Source organism: Delphinapterus leucas, chromosome 11 (assembly GCF_059928025.1).
Source record: "Delphinapterus leucas isolate spDelLeu-1000000601 "Yukka" chromosome 11, BTC_Dleu_Yukka2, whole genome shotgun sequence".
In the NCBI taxonomy this organism is placed as follows: Eukaryota; Metazoa; Chordata; class Mammalia; order Artiodactyla; family Monodontidae; genus Delphinapterus; species Delphinapterus leucas.
In genome coordinates this window covers 96,488,134-96,507,842 of record NC_143139.1, presented here as the reverse complement: position 1 = coordinate 96,507,842, position 19,709 = coordinate 96,488,134, and the positions used below count along the sequence as shown (strand labels likewise).

General features: G+C 50.8%; 1 protein-coding gene across 5 annotated transcripts in view; it reads left to right on the top strand.

The window, feature by feature from the left end:
- Positions 1-19,709, top strand: part of TTLL1 (TTL family tubulin polyglutamylase complex subunit L1) — a 37,196-nt gene that overhangs the window by 923 nt on the left and 16,564 nt on the right. For 2 of the 5 annotated variants that reach the window (XM_089921416.1, XM_089921415.1), the window contains exons 2-6: positions 2,794-2,825; positions 7,468-7,541; positions 11,014-11,147; positions 17,217-17,425; positions 19,102-19,282. In XM_089921416.1, coding sequence (XP_089777542.1) covers positions 7,539-7,541; positions 11,014-11,147; positions 17,217-17,425; positions 19,102-19,282 — 527 coding nt within the window. In that variant the 5' untranslated portion in view covers positions 2,794-2,825; positions 7,468-7,538. Of the gene's footprint in view, positions 1-2,793; positions 2,826-7,467; positions 7,542-7,589; positions 7,665-10,863; positions 10,981-11,013; positions 11,148-17,216; positions 17,426-19,101; positions 19,283-19,709 lie in introns of all 5 variants that reach the window. The other 3 variants (XM_022596863.3, XM_022596860.3, XM_022596862.3) reach the window with 3 other exon arrangements.

The window sequence follows — 19,709 nt, the reverse complement described above, 5'->3', positions numbered from 1 at the left end:
AAAAGAATGCAAGTGTCCTAGGATCCTGGCCTAGCTGGGATTTTATTTTTTCTTTTTTTGCGGTACGCGGGCCTCTCACTGTTGTGGCCTCTCCCGTTGCGTAGCACAGGCTCCGGACACGCAGGCTCAGCGGCCATGGCTCACGGGCCCAGCCGCTCTGAGGCATGTGGGATCTGCCCGGACCAGGGCACGAACCCGTGTCCCCTGCATCGGCAGGCGGACTCTCAACCACTGCGCCACGAGGGAAGCCCAGCTGGGACTTTATTGAAACTGATAGTGATCAAAGTGTCTGGGGTAGGGGGATGAGGGCAGAGACTGCTCCCATTTTCCGATGGCTGGACCCAGAAGAGTGAAGTGACTCCCATGAGGGTGAGTCCCCCGCCCTCCACTGTTTCTCCTCAGAGGTTGTTCTAACTTTTGTCTGGGAGTAGTCATAACTCCAGGAGGTAAAAGGCCTCTTGGCAGAGCTCTGTCCTCCTGGGGTTGTAGGCACAGAGATTTCCCAAGATGTTCCCTCGCTCGGCGGAAATCAGCTAAACTCCCGGCCTCCTATTTCTCACCAGGGTAAAGCTGTGGAAGTGTTTATGAGTGATGGTTTCCTGGGTCTCCCCCTTGGGACTTACAGCCCCTGTAGGGCTGGGCTGCGCCTACTTCACTGCTTGGCACAAACAGTGCTTGTTTGATTGTGTGTGTGGAGGGAATTCACGTCTTTTTTTTTTGTTAATTCGTCACGTATTGGTTGAGAGCCTGCTATTGCTAGACACTGTTCTGGGTGCTGAGGATTCAGCAGGAGATAACGTGGCACAGCACTGCTGCTCACAATGTGACGTATCTGTGTCAGACAGACAGTCACCAAGGAGCCAAATACATGAACTAGACCAGGTCTTTTCTTTTTTAAAATAATTAATTAATTTATTTATTTTTGGCTGCGTTGGGTCTTTGTTGCTGTGCGCAGGCTTTCTCTAGTTGTGGCGAGCGGGGGCTACTCTTCGTTGAGGTGCGCGGGCTTCTCATCGCGGTGGCTTCTCTTGTTGCGGAGCACAGGCTCTAGGCATGCGGGCTTCAGTAGCTGTGGCGCATGGGCTCCATAGTTGTGGCTCGCGGGCTCTAGAGCGCAGGCTCAGTAGTTGTGGCGCGCGGGCTTGGTTGCTCCGCGGCATGTGGGATCTTCCTGGACCAGGGATCGAACCCGTGTCCTCTGCATTGGCAGGCGGATTCTTAACCACTGCACCACCAGGGAAGTCCCTGTTTTAAAAAATTAAATTAAATTAAATTATTTATTATTTATTTATTTTTGGCTGGGCCAGGTCTTCGTTGCATGCAGCACACGGGATCTTTGTTGCAGCATATGGACTTCTTAGTTGTGGCAGGCATGCGGGATCTAGTTCCCTGACCAGGGATCGAACCCGGGCCCCCTGCATTGGGAGCATGGAGTCTTACCCACTGGACCACCAGGGAAGTCTCATAGGCCAGATCTTTTCAAACTTGCACTTGCATAAGAATCGCCTGAGAGCTTGTTAAGACACAGATTCCTGGGCCCCGCTCCCAAAGAGTCTGGATGTGTACACCCTTGTGTGTGCACGGGGGGAGCTGGAAGATTTGTATTTCTAACGAGCTCCAGGTTGTGATGCGGGTGCTGCCGGTCCGCGGACCATGCTTTGAGCTGGCGCCGACTCAGCAACTGTGTACAACGTGAGCACCACGGAGAAGTAAAGTGACAGCTCTGTAAAGGGGGAGGATTGAGATTGGGAAGCCCGGTCTGAGGAGCTGACCTTGGAGAAAGGGCCAGGTGTGGGGGAAGAGCAAAGCCTTAAGACTGGATGCCGCTTGGCGGGTGTGGGGAGCTGACAGAGGCTGGCGCCTGGAGAGGGAAGACAGGTGGGAAGGGCCCTGGGAGACAAGGCCTGAGAGGCATGGGGGTCCCGGGTCCCGCTGGGCCAGCCTTGCAGGCCATGGGTGGACTGCTAGGTTTATTCTCAGTGCAGTGGGAAGTCGCTGCAGGCTTACGAGAGGAGTGACAAGACCTGCTTTGTGTCTGAAAAGATTGGTCTGCCGCTGGGTGGGGAATGTGTTGCTGTGGGGTGAGAATGGGACCAAGGAAGCCAGCTGTGGCCTGGGTTGTGGGGATGCTGGGGAGAGACACAGACGGATCCGGAATTTTCTGGGGATGGAGCGGGCATGATTTGCTGCTGGACTGGACTGATGGTTACTTCCTCCCCAGGACTGAGGTTGGATTTTGTTAGGTCGTTAAAGCACTTTGCCGCCGGGGCTGCCGCTGGTTGAACGCGTCTCTTGCCTTCGCTGGATCAGGACTGTCCAGGAGCACCTGGCCCCGGGTGGCTTTCCGTCTCCCGTCACCCGCCTGGCACGGAGTGGCTGTCGGTGCCCAGTGGATGGATGAGAAACTACACTATCGGTGGCCCGGATGCCCAGGGATGTCCCGGCGGAAACCTGTTCTCAAGCTTGTGAAGATCCTGCCCACTTGCCCCAGGAGTGGGACCCACGGTGTTCTGGAAGTAACCAGCAACTGTCTGGTTTTAGGATGGCTTTCCGAGGCTGACATGCCCGAGGCAGTGACAGCCCACTCTGACTTCAAACTGTGAGCAGCATGAGGACCAGCACGTCACTCTCTGCTTTTCCGGATTAGGTTTTTATGATGCTCAGTTTGAATGTAGCTGACCCTGTGGCTTAAAATTCTGAGGTGTCAGTTCATATGAACCAGTAGAGAGGTAACGTGTCAAGTTCGTCACATAATACCGCTAATTCCACTTTTTTTTTTCTTTTCTATTTTAGGAGGAAGCCACAGGAAAACAATCTGACATCAGGTATTTATCTATTTACCTGATAAATAGATAAGGCTTAGTATTTCCTAGGGTTGGGAAGGCGTCAGCCCTGGCTTCCGTAATGTGGGGATTGGCCAGCTGGTTCCTTAGTCTGTTCTACAGATGATACCTGAGCCCCCTCATTGTGCCTGGCCCTGGCTGGGTGCTGGGGGACCCACCCCCTGCCCTGTGGGGTCGATGACTGCCTGACAAGGGGGATGCATGTAATGACGGTTGACACCCCGTGTGGGAGGGAGACTGTGTGGGTTGCCTCGGCAGCAGTCTCTGCTCTGCCTCTTGCTTTCCAAGCCCCACATTCCCGTCTGTTAAGTGGGGAGAGTACCTGCCTGCTGGCCTCAGGTGAGCCGTAACCATGTACCCAGTAGAGAAGGATCTACACACACACCACCCAGCCCGGGGCCTGATGCATCCTGGTGTTCGGGGAGTGGTAGCTGTTGTTTCAGCGATGATAGAAATACGTACTCACTTACTGTGTGAGGGCGGGGCCTGGCAAGCCCGCCGGGAGGAGGAGCTGGAAAGGAGGCGCGTGCGGAGCCGAAATCGGGGGTGGGGGGGGTGGGCAGCTTCAGGGTGAAGCTCTTTCTGCCTGATTCACTGGTTTCAAACCCAGTTGACGGTTTGGAGAACCTGCTGTGTGCCAGGTCCACGCCCACCTGACCTTGCAGTAATCCCAGCAGCACCGCCCAGGAGCTGTCACTTTTTTTTTTTTTTTTTAACATTTTTATTGGAGTATAATTGCTTTACAATGGTGTGGTATTTTCTGCTTTGTAACTGAGTGAGTCAGTTCTTTCCCATTTATTTCACTGGGGAGGCTGAGGCCCGGGGAGGACTTGCCAGGATCCACAGCGGGGGCTCCATGGCTCAGACGCGTCTCTAAGCGAGCTGGGTCTCTAAGCCTCGGGTGTGGAGCGAACTGCCCTCCTTCCTTTGGCTCTTCCCAAGGCTGCCTTTTCATCTGCTCTCAGTGGCGGTTTCCACATTGATTTGGTGCATTTCCGAAATGAGGTTCTTTTAAAGGAGAGGGGGCCTTCCTTCATCTTTTCCTTTTTTAACCGTAAATGACTCTCTTGTCTTCTTGCTCAGCATTTTACTGTGCTCTGTTCCCCAAATATATATACGTAAACCTCCTTATGGGTGTACATTTCTTATTCTTCGTTTTTCCCTAGTGTTTAGGATGGCTGTCTCTTGTATTAGATTCCTAGGTCTGCGGTAGGAAGTGCCCCAAACTGGGTGGCGCAGTGAGGCCAGAAGCCTGAAATCAAGGTGTTGTCAGAGCCGTGCTCTCTCTGAAGATTCTAGGGGAGGGTTCCTTGCGGCTTCCAGTTCCTGGGAGCCCCACGCATTTCTTGGCTTGTTGCAGCATTACCTCCGATCTCTGCCTCCATCTGCACATGGCTGCCTTCCCTCTGTCTGTCTGTCCGTTCTTGTGTCTTCACAAGGCGTTCCCTGCCTGTGTGTCTGTGTCCAACTTTCCATCTCATAAGAGTACCTGTCATTGGATTAAGGCTGACCCGAATGACCTCATCGTAACTGCAAAGACCATACTTTGACCAAATAAGGTCATGTTTACAGGTACCCGGGTTAGGACTTCAATGTATCTTTTCAGGGGCACAGTTCAACCCATATCATTTCCAGGGAAGCAATGAGTCAGGTTCCAAGGACCCAGCCTTGAGGACTTGTCCATCAGTCATTCACACAGCAAGGAGTCATTTTTTGCGTCTCATGTGCTGAAGGGCTGGAGATAATGGGGTCGGGCAAATGGACTGTAGGGTTCGCTTCAGATACTCCCCTTTAAATCTAGAATCAGTGGGTTGAGAGGGAAACGGGTGACTACGAGAGTCCCTCGCCTCACACGTTTATGGAAGGAACGTACATAAAGAACTGAAATGCAAGTTGGGAAGTTCTGAGTGCCCGCAAGGATGGCAGGAAGGGTCTGCAGGGGGTCCCGAGGAGGGAAACACTAATTCCAGTGAAGGTGATGAGAATGGCCCCCTGGGGGAAGTGGCCTTTGAACTGTGCCCCGCGTGGTTGGTGGAGCTGGATAAAGAGCGGTAGAGAGAGGCGTTAGGATGGAGGGACAGCGCGGGCACAGGATCGCGGGCGAGCACGTGAGCACGGAGCAGCAGAGGGGGGTGCGTTCAGCCAGAGCAAGGGCTGCGTGAAGTGAAGGGGTGGCCTGGCAGCTTGGGAAGGTCAGCGGGAGCCAATAAGTAATTAATTCAGAAGTACTTATCATGACAAGAGAGGAACCCAAGGCATCCTCCGTTGGGCACTTAAACAGAAGACGCCATCCACCGAATGTTCTGGTTAGTTACCATTTGGCTGTATTCATAAACTGTTAGAACACCTCTTGATCTTGTGCTGTGTACATTTCTCTGTGTATTAATGTTTTTTCTCATTTTTAATATTTTGGCTGCATGGCATGTGGAATCTTAGTTCCCCAACCAGGGGTCAAACCTGCACCCCCTGCCTTGGAAGCGTGGAGTCTTAACCACTGGACTGCCAGGGAAATCCCTAATTTTTTTTTCTTTTTAATTTATTTTTGGCTGCATTGGGTCTTAGTTGTAGCATGTGGGCTCTTCTTTGCGGCGCATGGGCTCTGTAGTTTTCGGCACATGGGTTCTCTAGTTGAGGCGCGCGAGCTCAGTAGTTGCAGTGCACGGGCTTAGTTGCCCTGCGGCATGTGGATCTTAGTTCCCCGACCAGGGATCGAACCTGCATCCCCTGCCTTGGAAGGTGGATTCTTAACCACTGGACCACCAGGGAAGTTCCCCTAATTTTTTTTTTCCCCTAATTTTTTAAAAATTTTATTGAAGTATAGTTGATTTACGACGTTGTGTTAAATTCTGCTGTACAGCAGTGTTTCAGTTATACGTGCATATATTCTTTTTCATATTTATTTCCAGTATGGTTTATCACAGGATATTGAATATATTTAGTTCCCTGTGCTATACAGTAGGGCCTTGTTGTTTATCCATTCTATATATAGTAGTTTGCATCTGCTAATCCCAAACTCCCAATCCTTCCCTACCCTACCCCATCTCCCTTGGCAACCACAAGTCTGTTCTCTATGTCTGTGAGTCTGTTTCTGTTTCATAGATATGTTCATTTGTGTCATATTTTAGATTCCACATATAAGTGATATCGTATGATATCTGTCTTTCTCTTTCTGACTTACTTTGCTTAGTATAATAATCTCTATGTCCGTCCATGCTGCTTCAAATGGCATTATTTCATTCTTTTTTATGGCTGAGTAATATTCCGTTGTATATACGTACCACATCTTCCTTATCCATTTATCTGTTGATAGATATTTAAGTTGTTTCCATGTCTTGGCTATTGTAAATAGTGCTGCTATGAACATTGGGGTGCATGTGTCTTTTCAAATTATATTAGTTTTCTCCAGGAGTGGGATTGCAGGATCATATGGCAACTCTGTTTTTAGTTTTTTGAGGAACCGCCATACTGTTTTCCATAGTGGCTGCACCAATTTACATTCCCACCGACAGTGTAGGAGGGTTCCCTTTTCTCCACACCCTCTCCAGCATTTGTTATTTGTAGACTTTTTGATGATGGCCATTCTGACTGGTGTGAGGTGTTACCTCATTGTAGTTTTGATTTGCATTTCGCTAGTAATTAGCAATGATGAGCATCTTTTCTTGTGCCTGTTGGCCATCTGCATGTCTTCTTTGGGGAAATGTCTATTTAGGTCTTCTGCCCATTTTTTGATTGGGTTTTTTTTTGTTATTGACTTGTATGAGCTCTTTGTATATTTTGGAAATTAAGCATTTGTCAGTTGCATCATTTGCAAACATTTTCTCCCAGTCCATAGGTTGTCTTTTCATTTTGTTTATGGTTTGCTCTGCTGTGCAAAAGCTTATGTTTGATTAGGTCCCATCTGTTTATTCTTGCTTTTATTTCTATTACCTTGGGAGACTGACCTAAGAAAACTGGTACAATTTATGTCAGAGAATGTTTTGCCTATGTTCTCTTCTAGGAGTTTTTTGGTGTCATGTCTTATAGTTAAGTCTTTAAGCCATTTTGAGTTTATTTTTGTGTGTGGTGTGAGGGTGTGTTCTAACTTCAGTGATTTTCATGAGGCTGTCCAGCTTTCTCAACACCACTTGCTGAAGAGACTGTCTTCTGCATTGTATATCCTTGCCTCCTTTGTCAAAGATTAATTGACCATATGTATGTGGGTTTATTTCTGGGCTCTCTAATCTTTTTTTTTTAATACATTTATTTTTTTATTTTTGGCTGCGTTGGGTCTTCGTTGCTGCGCATGGGCTTTTCTCTAGTTGCGGTGAGTGGGGGCTACTCTTCGTTGTGGTGCGCAGGCTTCTCATTGCGGTGGCTTCTCTTGTTGCGGAGCGCGGGCTCTAGGCACACGGGCTTCAGTAGTGGCTCGCCGGCTTTAGAGCACAGGCTCAGTAGTTGCGGCGCACGGGCTTAGTTGCTCCACGGCATGTGGGCTCTTCCTGGTTCAGGGCTCAAACCCGCGTCCCCTGCACTGGCAGGCAGATTCTTAACCACTGCGCCACCAGGGAAGTCCCTGGGCTCTCTATTCTATTCCATTGATCCATATGTCTGTTTTTGTGCCAATCATTTGTGTATTTTATTTTAGGTAAGAATCCGAGTCAAAATTTGGTGAAACTGAAGAGAAATTCGATGTTCCCGGTGGCTCCATAAGTACCTATGGTAGGTCGGGGCTGAGATGTTTTCCTTGGTGACCACTTGTCCACACAGCAGGTGGAGGGTGCAGGGGGCCGAGAGGAAACCTACCCTTCTCGGAGGCTCCATTTCCTGCTCAGTAAAGTGAAGGTGAGAATATTTGCCCCATCGGCCCGATTGGGTTTAGGAGTTTACCCTTGGAAGCATTTTCAGACTATTTTATGACTGAAGCGCAGCACACGTATAAAGTACGGCCTTCATCATTATTCTGTGTTGTTGCTCTTTCTTCTGCGTCATCTCCAGGTGGGAGCTGTGGCGGGAGAGAGGTCACCCAGTGAGACTGGCGCTTGAAGTGCAGGGTGTGGGTTGTGGTGTAGGCGCTACCTGGCTTGGGGGTGATTCTCACCGAAATCCTGTGTCTGCAGTTGGACTCTAGGGGGCAGAGCATGAGCAGGATTGGTCAGGGATGCAGGGCTGTTTAGACTGAAATCAAATACAGGCCGACCTCAGAGATAACTGCAGATTCCAGTCCAGACCACCGCAGTGAAGCGAATTATCGCTAGAAGGCAAGTCACATGAGTTTTTTGGTTTCCCACTGGATTTAAAAGTTATCTTTACACTGTACTGCAGACTGTATTGGGCGTTAGCAACTTGTCTAAAAGAGGTATAGGCCTTAACTAAATACTTTATTGCTAAAAAATGGTAGCCATCACCTGTGCCTTCAGTGTTATAGTAGTAACACCAAAGATCACTGGATCACAGATCACCGTAGCACATATATAATAATGAAAAAGTGTGAAATATCACAAGAATATTGTGACACAGAGACACGAAGTGAGCAAATACTGTTGGAAAAATGGTGCCGACAGACTTGCTCGATGCAAGGTTGCCACAAAACTTCAATTTGTAACAAACGCAGTATGTGCAAATCACCCGTGGTGAAAAAGTAAACTCCCCTCAGCAGTCGGCCTGGACAGTGCAAGAGGGTGTGAGGCGTGCGGGCTTTGCTCCGGTACAGACATGAGTTACCGGCACACGGGGACTCGGCTTCTGTGGTGCTTCTGCCATCATTTCCGTGTGGTGGCTGCTGACCTGCACGTGGGTCATGACGGATCAGTTAGCAAGCTTATGTGGCTGTCATGTGGCACTTAGAGCTTGCAGAGAGCAGTCCATTTATTCCTCACTTTGACCCTGTGGGCGTTGTCATCATCCTGATGAAGGCCAAGTTCACAGAGGGAAGGGCTGGGCTGTGTGGAAAGAGGTTTAGAGTAGGGTCACCCTAGGTTTGGCTCAAGCCACCATCAGTCCCTTTGGTCTGTTCTTACACAGGCTCTTAACCTTTGAGCCTCAGCTTCCTTATCTGAAAACCGGGGATAATGACAATCGTATGAGATGCTTCCTGAGTGCTTCCTTACGTGCCAGGCACCGTTCTCGGTGCTTTACATGTGTTCACGCATTTACTTCTCACTCCAACCTATGACATGGATAGATACTGTTGTTATCCCCATTTTACAGCGGGGGAAACAAGTTCGGAGAGGTTAAGTAACTTGCCCAAAGTCACACAGCTAGTGAGTGGTGGAGCTGGACCTCAAACCCAAGCTCCGGGACCTATGCTTGACCACAGTCCCGCCTCGATGATACTACCCGCCTTGCTGGGCAACACGAGGAGGGAGTGGACTGGTGCTGGGTGGAAGCACCCCGAGCTCCGCCTGGTGGATTCTATCATGAGAGTGTCTTCTCTTTTCCTCTCCCAAGCAACACATACCTGGGTCCCCATCTCTACATCCCATGCCTTTTCTGCCCGGTTAAGTTGCCCCAAATGTGAAGCTATTACAAGTCCATGGAGGAGGTGCCTCCTTTCATAAAAGGCCCTCGAGGCTCATCAGGTCCCCTGGCTTTCAAGCCCAGTTTTTCACAGAAGCCCTTCTTCCTGAAAGCCCTTCACCTTCTGTGAAGAGGTACACAGAAGTGTAACAAATGCAGCCTTCTCTGGTCGGCGCTGGGGTGGGAGCCTGGAATCCTGGGCTGCCCCAGCAGTTTGAAAACGAGAATTCAAAGGGGGAAACAAGTCCAGAAACTTTCTCAAAGTCACATGGAGGTACTGACAGGCCTGTGAACAGAGTCACTCATTCTCTCTGAAGTGATCATTTGCTGCATGCCGGGCACGGTGCCAGGCCCTGGGTGCAAAGCAGTGACAAAGAAAGCCAGCTCCTGCCCTCTAGCAAGGACAGAACTGCAGGGTGCCAAGGGGCCGCGTAGCTGGTCTGGAGAGTCAGAGAGGCTTTGTGGAGGAAGTGACATTCACTTATGCTGGCAGACTGGTGGGCGGTAGCTTGGCCAGGCAGAGCAGGGCGGAGTGCTGCAGGCAGAGCATGTGTCAAGGCCCTGAGGTAGAAGAGGAGGTGGGCAGAGAAGTCCAATGTGGCAGGAACAGCGGGTGAGGGAGAAGGTGGCACAAGATGTACCTGGAAAAGCAGGTGAGGGCCAGGGGGCTGCGTATTTTAAGTACAGTGAGAGCCACGTTGCTTGTTCACCGGGATCGATGTGGTCAGACAAACAATATCACCCACAGTTAGGGACTTCCCTGGTGGTCCAGTGGCTAAGACTCCGTGCTCCCAAAGCAGGGGGCCCGGGATTGATCCCTGGTCGGGGAACTAGATCCCACATACATGCCGCAACTAAAAAGATCCCGCGTGCCACAACTGAGACCCGATGCAGCTAAAATAAATAAACAAATAGATAAATATTAAAAAAGATCACCCACAGTTAAAGAGAGTGAATTGGTGTAGCGAATCCGGAAGCAGCAGGGAGATAGGCAGAACTTGAGGGGACGGGGGGTGCCCAGACTGGGGTGAGTACTCCCACCCACCCGTCAGAAGTCAGCTCCAGGGTCCCTGCTCAGGGCAGCCTTCCCAGCTGCCTCCGCTCTCACAGTGGTGCCTGTCCTCATGCCTGTCCTTGTGGCTCCAGTCACAGCTGCTGTTCGGCGTGTGTTGCCGTTATTTCCCACTTAACCAGGATTCTCAGCCTCAGCACAACTGGTCTTTGGGGCTGGATGCTTTGTTGGCGGGGGCTGGCGTGGGGCATACTGTACGTCAGAGGGCGTTGAGCAGGATCCCTGCCTCTGCTCCCAGATGCCAGAAGCATCCCTCACCCCCAGTCCTGGCAAGCGAAGTGCTGCAGGCGTTGCCAGATGTCCCCCGGGGGTGACCTGCCCTGGCTGAGAGCCACTGTGGGGAGGACTGAGCTGGGGGTGGGGGACGTCTGCTCGCCGCGTGTAGAGGACTCCTTTGGGCGGAGGGACGTGAGTTGTTAAGTTTCATGGCTCCGATAAGGTGATCTCTTCCAGGATTATGGCAGGAAAAGTGAAATGGGTCACTGATATCGAGAAGTCGGTGCTGATAAATAACTTTGAAAAGAGAGGATGGGTCCAAGTGACAGAAAACGAGGACTGGAATTTTTACTGGTAAGTATAAACCAGGGTTTGGTTGTCTTCCAGAGCCCGTTTATCAGTGCGGTTAATCCCATACCGGCGCACGGACTGTCCTGTGTAGGCGCCTCCACGCCATCGTGCCGCCTCCCCTTACACTTCGCTCATCTGGGCCCTTCGTGCGCGCGGGGAGAAGGCCCTGGGTTAGTATACGTGGTGGAGTGTCCCCTGCTCCTGGTTATCAGGAAGTCCCAGGATGTCTCAGCATGGCTGAGTGTGGTTACACGGCAGTGGGAATTTGGGTGAGAAACCAGAGCCCCACCTGCCTCCAGTTCATGCTGGTCACAGTGGTGCCCTGTTGCCTGGCACCTCGGGGTGCGCTGGGGAGGTCAGCATCCTGTGGGGTGGTGTGGGGAGGAGATTGGGGAAAGGGCTGTGGGGAGGGCTCGGTGCTTCCTTTCACCTCCCTCCCGTTAGGCCAAGAGGGTGCCGGCTGGACTGAGAAACCGCGGAAATGCGTGAGGCTGGAAAAGCAGTGTGTGGGCCCTGAGTCCCGGGTGGTACCACCCAGCCAGGAGCCTGGAGTCTTCCTAGACTCCTCTCCTCGCCTCTCACTTCCTCAGGGTGAGGTCCTGTGTCCTCCTTGGTCCAGGCCTGGTCTGCTCCCTCCCTCGGGGCGGCCTCCACATCCCTGCTGGGTTCCTCAGCCAAACACTTCGCCGACCCTGTGCAGCTCCTGGGTCCAGAGCACTGCAGTGAACCTTTGAGGGGGCAGGGGGTCAGTGGGGGCACACGTCGGGGTCGGCAGGGGCTTTGTCACCCTGTACATCCCCCCCGCCCCGGACTCACTCTCCCTGCCGCCACCTTGAGAGATGTTACTCGGCTTCTCTCAGCCACTTCTCTTCCCCGCTCCTCCCCTGGTCCCCGCCGGTGCAGCGGGCTGCGCGTTTTCCCCTGTTGACCCACTGCTGAAACGGTCTTTCTTTTCCGTCTGTGTATGTGCTATGCTTTCTATGCCTCCTCAGCCCCCCATTTGGAGACGCAGTGCATCCAGGGGCTACACGTCCAGACCCTGGAGCCAGAGCCACGCGTGGCTTCAGCCCTGGCTCTTCCGCTGCCGTCTGTGTGGCTGTTAGCAGAGGACTTGGGCTCTCTCTGCAAATACCGTTGTTTGAGGTTTCAAGGAAGCAGTGAAGCACAGAACTCGGGGCAGTGCCTGGCGCATGGCGGGCACCCCATCTGCACGTGCTGTCACTGTCCTTTGTGCACCAGCACACCTGCCCTGGAAGCCGCCTCTGCCTCTCGCGCCCTCCCAGGCTGCTCTGTTCCGGTGCCGTGGCAGCAAATGCTGAGTGCCGTGATTTGTGATTTCCTGGCCTGTCCCCTCTTCCAGTGTCACTGTGAACCCCTGGAGAATGAGGACCTGGCCTGGCTTATCTCAGCATCCCCGGAGCCTGGCCGGGCCTGGGCACAGAGCAGGCAGCACCCAGCCTCCAGCTGCAGCGGTGGATGGAGAGGTGACCCTAGCTTTGCTCCTGGCAGCAGTGAAGTCACCTGCCCTTTAAACTGCAACCTGGGAACTCCCTGGCGGTCCAGTGGTTAGGACTCTGCGCGTTCACTGCCGAGGGCCTGGGCTCGATCCCTGGTTGGGAAACTAAGATCCCACAAGCCAGGCAGCATGGCCAATAAACAAACAAACAAACAAACTGCAACCTAATTTCCCTTCAGGAGTGTGGACTGCAGAGAGGAAGGGCGTTGATGGAGTAGTTCAGTGCCTGTGTATGGTTTAGTGTCAAGTTTACGTTCTTTCTTCTCAAAGGTAAAGTGGAATCCTTTATCCAGAGCCCTGTTTCATGGGAGCTCTGAAAAGAAGGCTGAACAGGACAGTATTTTGTACTTGCTGTTTGGTGTCCCACTGCCCAGTGCTGTGGGGCCCAGCAGAACTCAGCGTGTTCTTTCGGCTTCTCTGGGCAGCTGGTCACGTGCCAGGGATGGGGGTTGGGGGGGTGGGGATTTGAATGCTTGCTTCTTCATGCCGAGAAGCGTTTTGGAGCTTTTCTTAACCAACAAGAGAATGACAGAGAAGAAAAGAGCTAAACAGTATGATAAGTTTGGATATTTGAGATATCTTGAGAGCTCATGCTTTAAGCGCTAAGTGTCCTGTCGGGTCTTAAAAATTGGTTAGGGAAGAATATTGGAAACAACTAAACATTAACTGGTTGGGGAAAGGTGAATAGATTAACCAAGTGGATTACGGTACAGCCATTGAAATAATTGTGATGATTATAAAGCAGTTTGGGAAACTGAATAACAGTAAGTGTGAAGAAAAACATATTACGAAATTGTATTTGTATTCTGATAACAACTATGCAAAAACAGCTTGCATGTGGGCAGGAAGTAGAAGGAGTGTGAAACAGGTAAACACTGGCTCTCCTGGAGGGGGTGTATGCGTTATCCATTGCCGAACTGATGGTGAGTAACAAACACCACAAACTTAGGGGCCTGAAACAACAACCACTTTTTGCCGCACGTGAGTTTGTGGGTTTGGCTGAGCGGTTCTTTTGGTCTGGCAGAACTTCACTGTTCCTGCCTGGGCTCACTCACACATCTGCTGTCACCTGGTGGGTCATCTGAGGCTTGGCTGGTCTAGGATGCTCTTGGCTAGGACGACAGGGGCTTCTCTCCACAAATCTCTCACATCCCTCCAACCGGCTAGCCTGGGCTTGTGGTGGTGTCGGGGGCCCAAGAGGGAGGTGGTAGCTCTCAAGGCCTTTCGGGGCTAGTCTCAGAAATGGCACACCATCACTTCTGCCCTTCTTTTTGGCCAAAGAAAGGCATTAGGTCAGCCCCAGTTCAAGGGGAAATATATTTTACCTCCCGATGGGAGTTGAGGGGTGGACAATTGGGACCCTTTTTACAATCAGGCTACACAGTAGGTGAACATTTATTTATAACAAAGGGTCCTTTGTTCCTTGGAGAAATGCCTGATGCTGGGCCTCAGGGAGAATTGTACCAGGTGAGCTCGGAATAGTTTGTCTTAAGGGAAAGCGAGGACGTCGTCGAGGCCTGCTGGATTCAGGTTAATAAAACTCAGGAGACAACTTGCAGAGTTCCTTCTGCCCAAAATAGGGACACCTAGAGCTTCCATAAGAATAATGACAGCAGACTGAAACTCATGAATCATGTTTGAATCTATGAGTTCATAAAAATTCCCCCCAAAAGAACTGAAACGGAACAAAACCCCACATAATTTGTGGTACATTAAAATGGCCACAGAGTTTTTGACACCACTTCCTTCTGCAGATGGGGTCTTCGTTCCCCTCCTCCTGACCTTCGGTGGGCTCTGTGATTGCTTTGGCCAGTGGGATGCAGTCAGTGTGATCCAGTCAGTGTGATACAGGCCTTAAGAAACCAGCAGCTTCCTCCTCCTGTGTGGGAACCCCCTGCGGGAGCCCTGAGCTGCCACATGAGAAGCCTGACCGTCCTGGGACTGTTGTGCTGGAGAAGTTGCAGCTGCACCCACCTTCCAGCCATGCCTGCCAAGGTGCCGGATGTGGAAGAAGCCTTCTCGGGGCCCCCAGACCAGCCGGCTGAATCCCACCCAGCGACCTCAGTGCTGCGTGGGGCAGAGCGCTCTGCTGAGCCCTGCCCAAATTCTTGACCCACAAAACCTCGAGATATCATAAAATGGTGGTTGTCTTAAGTAGCTAACGTTGGGTAATTCGTTTTGCAGTGATAGGTTCCCAGAACACAGCTCATCACACGTCTGCGGGTGGTAGGGAACCAGCTCACTATTTTGAAAACTGGTAAAGGGAAAGAGTCACACACTTACTCAGTCTTCCCTGTACGAACCATTCATGGGTTACCTAAATTGTTGACGAAGGGAAGTTTCTCCTTGTAGAAATATTCCTGCCGATAAATGGAGGAGGAATGAAAAAGGAGAATTTCACTGTTTTGCAACCCCTCACGGCATAAGGATCTACACCTGTGCAGGATGGAGGCCGCTGACCACAGGACAATAGGACACTTAAGTGTGGCTGGTCCAGACAGAGATGTATGTGCCGGAGTGTGATGTACGCTCCCGTTTTAGTACGAAGAAACAAATGTAAAATTCCTCATCACAAATTTTTATGTTGGTAATATGTTGAAATGATAATATTTTGGATATATTAGGTTAAATAAGATACATTAAAATTACTTTCACCTCTTTCATTTAACTTTTTTTTTTTCTTTTGGCTGCGTTGGGTCTTCGTTGCTGCACGCGGGCTTTCTCTAGTTGCGGCAAGCGGGGGCTACTCTTCGTTGCGGTGCTCAGGCTTCTCATTGTGGTGGCTTCTCTTGTTGCGGAGCACAGGCTCTAGGTGCGCGGGCTTCAGTAGTTGTGGCACGCGGGCTCAGTAGTTGTGGTGGATGGGCTTAGTTGCTCCACGGCATGTGGGATCTTCCCGGACCAGGGATCGAACCCGTGTCCCCTGCATTGGCAGGCGGATTCCCAACCACTGTGTCACTAAGGAAGTCCCCCTTTAACTTTTGTTTTAATGTGACTACTAGAAAATTCACTATGTGACTCAGCTGTGGGTCACATTTTCTATTGGGCAGTGCAGCTGACTAGTCACTGACATCCCGAAGGGAGAGGCTCTCCGGCTGGATGCCACCCCGGGACGCAGCTCTGCCCCCATCGGCCTGCAGCTCATCAGACCTCTAGGTCTGACTCCCAACTTACAGGAAGTACAGGGCCCTGGGGAGCGTGATAAATAAGGAAGCTGTGAGAACCCCTACAGAACAGATACCCGGTGTCTTCAACAAATAAATTGCCTAGAAAAAAATTAAGGAGGGGTGGGGGAGAATGTATAGATTTAAAGAGATGTGTGTGAGAGAGAACAACTAATCAGAAGGCCTGGCCCTTATTTGCAAAAGTTGTAAAAAAATATTTATCAGACAACTGGGGAGATTTGAACGCTGAGTAGTATTTGATGACATTTAGGAATTACTGCTCCTGGGACTCCCCTGGCGGTCCAGCGGTTAAGACTCTGCGCTTCCACTGCGGGGGGCGCAGGTTCGATCCCTGGTTTGGGAACTAAGATTGTGCGAGCTGCGTGGTGCAGGAAAAGAAAAAAAAATGGAATTGGCTGCGCTCCTTTTTTTTTCCAGTTGTGATAACAGTATAAAATAGGATATCATATAATATAAAAAGGAGTCCTTAACTCTTAGAGATTCTAACAGGAATAATTTGGATGAAATGATATGGTATCTGGGAAGTGCCTCAAAATAAGCCAGGGCTGTGAGGTACAGGCAAAGCAAGGCTGGCCTCGTGGTGACTGTTGAAGCTGGATTACGGGGTTCTGTTGCACTTTTCTCTATACTTCTTCGTGTGTTTGAGCTTTCCCATAATAAACAGTATTTTTTTTTTTTAATCCTTTTAATCCTTTTGTTCTAATGATTATGGAATCAAAAGAAACCCTCTGGTTGGTGCTATGGGGAGGGGGCGGGTTGGGGGCAGGGAGTACAGAGAGGACCTTGCCTTGTCTTGTGACTCCAGGACTCCCTTGTGGGTGCCAGCCCTTCCGTCCTTCCTGCTTCTCTGGGGGTGGCTAGGGAAGTCAGACAGGTGTGGCAGGGAGACTGGCTTTCTTAGAGGATGAGAAGGAATCTATTTCTCTCTCAACTCTCATTTCACTGGGGGCTTCGCGGTTTAGCTGGCCTGTCAGGGGTCTCTCCAAGAATATCACATGCCAACTCAGGGTCCTTAAATAACCCCTGTTTTTTTGTTGTTTTTAATTTTTGGGGTTTGCCACGCGGGATCTTAGTTCCTGACCAGGGATGGAACCTGCGCCCCTTGCAGTTGAAGCACTGGACCCCCAGGGAAGTCCGTGGGGTTTCGGTTTTAGGGGTCCCTGTCCTTCCTGACTTCGGGTGTAGATACTGAGTCAATGAGTTTCCTGACTTCAGAGTCTGACTTTCATTAGTTTGGTATCAAAATCAATGTTATCATTAACTGATAAACATTTATTGAGCATCTACTCTGTGCCAGAGAGTACAACCAATCAGGGCAGAGTCAAAACAGCCCTGCCTCAGTTAGTTGAGGTACAGTCGGTGGACACACAGCCTGCCGCTGTGGGCCAGGCACCTGGCTCGGTGCCGGGTTGGGGACAGGTAAGCTCTGAGGGAGCGTGCTTCCTGGTCAGGAGTCCCCGGGCTTTAATGACACCCGCCTCCACATGGACACATTCTGAGCTTCTGTCCTGCACATCCCTTCTGTGCTTCTCTTTCAGGATGAGTGTGCAAACCATCCGCAATGTTTTTAGTGTCGAGACTGGCTACCGGCTCTCAGATGATCAAATAGTCAACCATTTCCCGAACCACTATGAACTGACGCGGAAGGATCTGATGGTGAAAAACATCAAGAGATACAGGAAAGAGCTGGAGAAGGAAGGGAGTCCTTTGGCAGAGAAGGACGAAAGTGGGAAATACCTCTACCTGGGTTTGTGTCCTTTCCACCGGCCTCACGTTTTAAATAGATAGTGGAGTATTCTCCAGTGGCACAAGACCGCGAGATGGTGACTGTTGGCTTTGAGGGATGAACGTGTTTGTGGGCACCTCTTTCATTCCAGGCATCTCCAGAATTGGGGGAGGGGGCTCAACTTGGAATCTGAGTTTGTGTGAGTGCCTTGGGAATGTGCACAGGAGGTGATGGGCGTGGGGGACACTCCCTGAGTTACAGACTGCCAGGAGGGATCATTACTGTGTCCAGCAATGCCTGGGGAGCGCAGTGCGTCCCTGCCCCGTCTGGTGAGAAAAGCTGGGCTGTTGGGTAATTTCAGAATCCCTTTAGCACACGTGGGGAAAAGTACATAAGTGACCTCTCTGGGCCTCGTTTCCTAATCTGATAAATGGGAATGATAACAATACCTATCTTACAGTTTACTGTGGGGATTAAATGATACAGATTTGTAAAGTACTTAGCACACAGCTAAAAGAGAAAACTCATTACAGGCAGACCTCAGAGGTATGGTGGGGTCAGTTCCAGACCACCAAAATAAAGCAAATTACCACAATGGGACTTCGCTGGTGGTCCAGTGGTTAGGACTCCACGCTTCCACTGCCAGGGGCCCAGGTTCGATCCCTGGTCAGGGAACTGTGATCCTGCAAACTGCATGGTGTGGCCCAAAATAAATAAGTAAACAAATAAAAAGAATGAAGTTTTAAAATAAAATAAAGCGAATACCGCAATAAAAGCAAGGCACATGAAAATTTTTGGTTTCCCACTGCATATAAAAGTTATCCTTACACTAAACTGTAGTCTGTCAAGTGTACAATAGCATTATGTCTTAAAAAAAAGTCAATGTACATACCTTAATTAGTTAATTATATTTTTGGCGACATTGGGTCTTTGTTGCTGCATGCGGGCTTTCTCTAGTTGCGGCGAGCAGGGGCTACTCTTTGTTGCGGTTCTCAGGCCTCTCATTGTGGTGGCTTCTCTTGTTGTGGAGCATGGGCTCTAGGCGCGCGGGCTTCAGTAGTTGTGGCACGTGGGCTCAGTAGTTGCGGCTTGCGGGCTCTAGAGCGCAGGCTCGGTAGTTGTGGCGCACGAGCTTAGTTGCTCCCCGGCATGTGGGATCTTCCCGGACCAGGGATTGAACCCGTGTCCCCTGCATTGGCAGGCGGCTTCTTAACCACTGCGCCACCAGGGAAGTCCGTACATACCTTAATTTAAAAATACTTTATTGCTTAGAAATGTTAACCACCATCCGAGCCTTCAGTGAGTTGTAATTTTTTTGCAGTAGTAACATCAGAGATCACTGATTTCAGATCACCATAGCAAACATAATAATAATGAAAAAGTTTGAAATACTGCGAGAATTACCAAAACGTAACACAAAGTGAACAAATGCTGTTGGAAAAATGGTGCCAATAGACTTGCTCCACGCAGGGTTGCCACAAACCTTCAGTTTGTAAAAAACACAGTATCTGTGTAGCACAATAAAGCGAGGTTCGCCTGTGTCGTACCAGGACTGAACTGCAGAAGCCCTTGCCCTGTGGGATGCTGGGTGGGGGCGTGAGGTAGCGAAACAGGCCCTGAAGAGGCAGTGGCAGCATCTTTCTGTCCGTGGCCCCCAGCGGGCTGGCTCACCATTGTCCCCTCTCTGTCACCCTCAGACTTCGTCCCCGTCACCTACATGCTGCCTGCCGACTACAACCTGTTCGTGGAGGAGTTCAGGAAAAGCCCCTCTAGCACCTGGATCATGAAACCTTGTGGCAAAGCCCAGGGAAAGGGCATCTTTCTGATCAACAAGCTCTCGCAAATCAAAAAGTGGTCCCGGGACAGCAAAACGTCTTCGTAAGTGGGGGAGCCCGTTGCGTGTGCTTCCCAGCCATCTCACGTCGGCCTCAGTCTCTTGGCCACGGCGCTGGGGGGGGGGGGGCCCTCGCTTGCTTTTCCAGGTGTGCAGCATTTGTGCAGGTATACACGTGGCAGCAGGACAAGGCTCTGTGGCCACTGTAGCGTCACCAGTCGTAGAATCTCACCTGGGGATGGTGGGTAAACTGGCGTAAGGTCACAGGAGCAGGGAGCCTCGCTGGCCGCTCTCTGTCCTGAAAGCTGGGGGGAGACCTGTCCAGTCCTGGTGCTTCTGAGGTGGCAAAGCACATGCTTAACACCTGGGTGCCTGGGCTTGAGCCCCTGTCTGACACTCACCACCTGAGTAAGTTTTGTTGTATAGACTCTTAGGTTCTTCATCCGGGTAAACTGGGGACACAAATAGCAC